Consider the following 1349-nt stretch of genomic DNA (forward strand, 5'->3'; position numbering starts at 1 on the left):
GACAGAGTTTTAAAGTTGAAACTTCAAGCTTTAAAATGCTTTTTTAATTTTGTATCTACGATTATTTTTCGCCGAGTTTCAGTGGTTTAAAAATAGCCCAATTTTTAGGGTATGAAAAGTGTTCCCTATTTTTTTTTAGTAGTGTATATATACATATAATATATATACATATGTGATAAAATTTCGCTTCATTAAAAAGGCGACCCACTTGACGCTACGAATAATTTGAAACATTTGATTGACCAATAAGAACAAAGAATTTTACGAATTAGCCAATCAAAGAATGCTTCAAAACGTGTAGCGTCAATAAAGTGGATCGCATCCATAACCAAGAACAAGTGTAGAGAAATTTAAATAATGTAATGCCTAGAAATATCTATCTTATATTTGTTATGAGTGATGCAAGTATACTTACTACAGGATAAAAATTATCATCAGACATCAAGAAAGTTTGAATTTCTAAAAATGCGTCTTCATTATTTAAGGGCAGCGTGGGAAGATTTTTTGGCTGAACGACATTTTCCTCTTCTGGAGCTAATTTACGATATATTCTGTTAAGCATCAAAATAACATTGTCTATTTTTCCATTTTGTTCTTCTTGCCTCTCTGCTAAAGTTTTGAGAACAGCAGCAACGTAGGGATCTACAAGTAAATTATAACATTTATAATTATGTCAAAGTCAAGCAAAAACCAAGAAGATGAAAAAGAGTATAAGTAAGATACATTTGAATATATTAAATTATTAATTAGTGGAAGGAAATAAAATTTATTTCATAAACATAAGAAACAATCACGAGACACGGTAGTGTCTCGCGCCAAGTATAAGCGAATAAGTATAAGCGACAAGCCTAACCACGCGCGCGACATATAATTTACCTGAGTACGTACCAACATTTTTTATTAAAGTTGGCAAGGAAGCTGAAATATAAATCAACAACAAAATATCGATATAAACAGACATACGATAATGAAAATAATATAAAATCAATAGAAAATGTTATAAAAATAAAACAATCTTACATTTATGTGACTGAAGTGTCACGTCGGTCTTAGGAGATAAAATAGCATCTGTAAGTGTATTATTAAAAGAAACCGTTGTTACAGGAGATAACGTTTCACTTAGGGGTGACATATTTCCAAGAGGTAATGAGGCATTCAATAAAGATGGATCTGTATATGCTATAACAATAAATAATAAGAAACATAATTGATGAAACAAGATGAGATACAAGTTATAAGTTAGATAATCATACTATTTTCGATCCTCAAATATGTTAACTAAAAAAATAAACAATACAATACAAAGATATTAATAATTAGAAAATTTTTAAGACCTAAAAACTATATAA

General features: G+C 29.2%; 1 protein-coding gene across 1 annotated transcript; it reads right to left on the reverse strand.

Annotated features, from left to right (window-relative positions):
• Positions 1-140: 140 nt before the first annotated feature.
• Positions 141-1308, reverse strand: LOC105555825. Its single transcript, XM_012002867.1, has 3 exons — positions 1021-1308; positions 889-918; positions 141-642 (listed from the first exon to the last, which is right to left on the reverse strand). The coding sequence occupies exons 1-3, from the start codon at positions 1130-1132 to the stop codon at positions 377-379; spliced, it is 408 nt and encodes a 135-aa protein (XP_011858257.1). The 5' UTR covers positions 1133-1308; the 3' UTR covers positions 141-376.
• Positions 1309-1349: the final 41 nt, after the last annotated feature.

Source organism: Vollenhovia emeryi, unplaced genomic scaffold, assembly GCF_000949405.1.
Source record: "Vollenhovia emeryi isolate VEMERY1.0 unplaced genomic scaffold, V.emery_V1.0 DF949355.1, whole genome shotgun sequence".
Lineage (NCBI taxonomy): Eukaryota > Metazoa > Arthropoda > Insecta > Hymenoptera > Formicidae > Vollenhovia > Vollenhovia emeryi.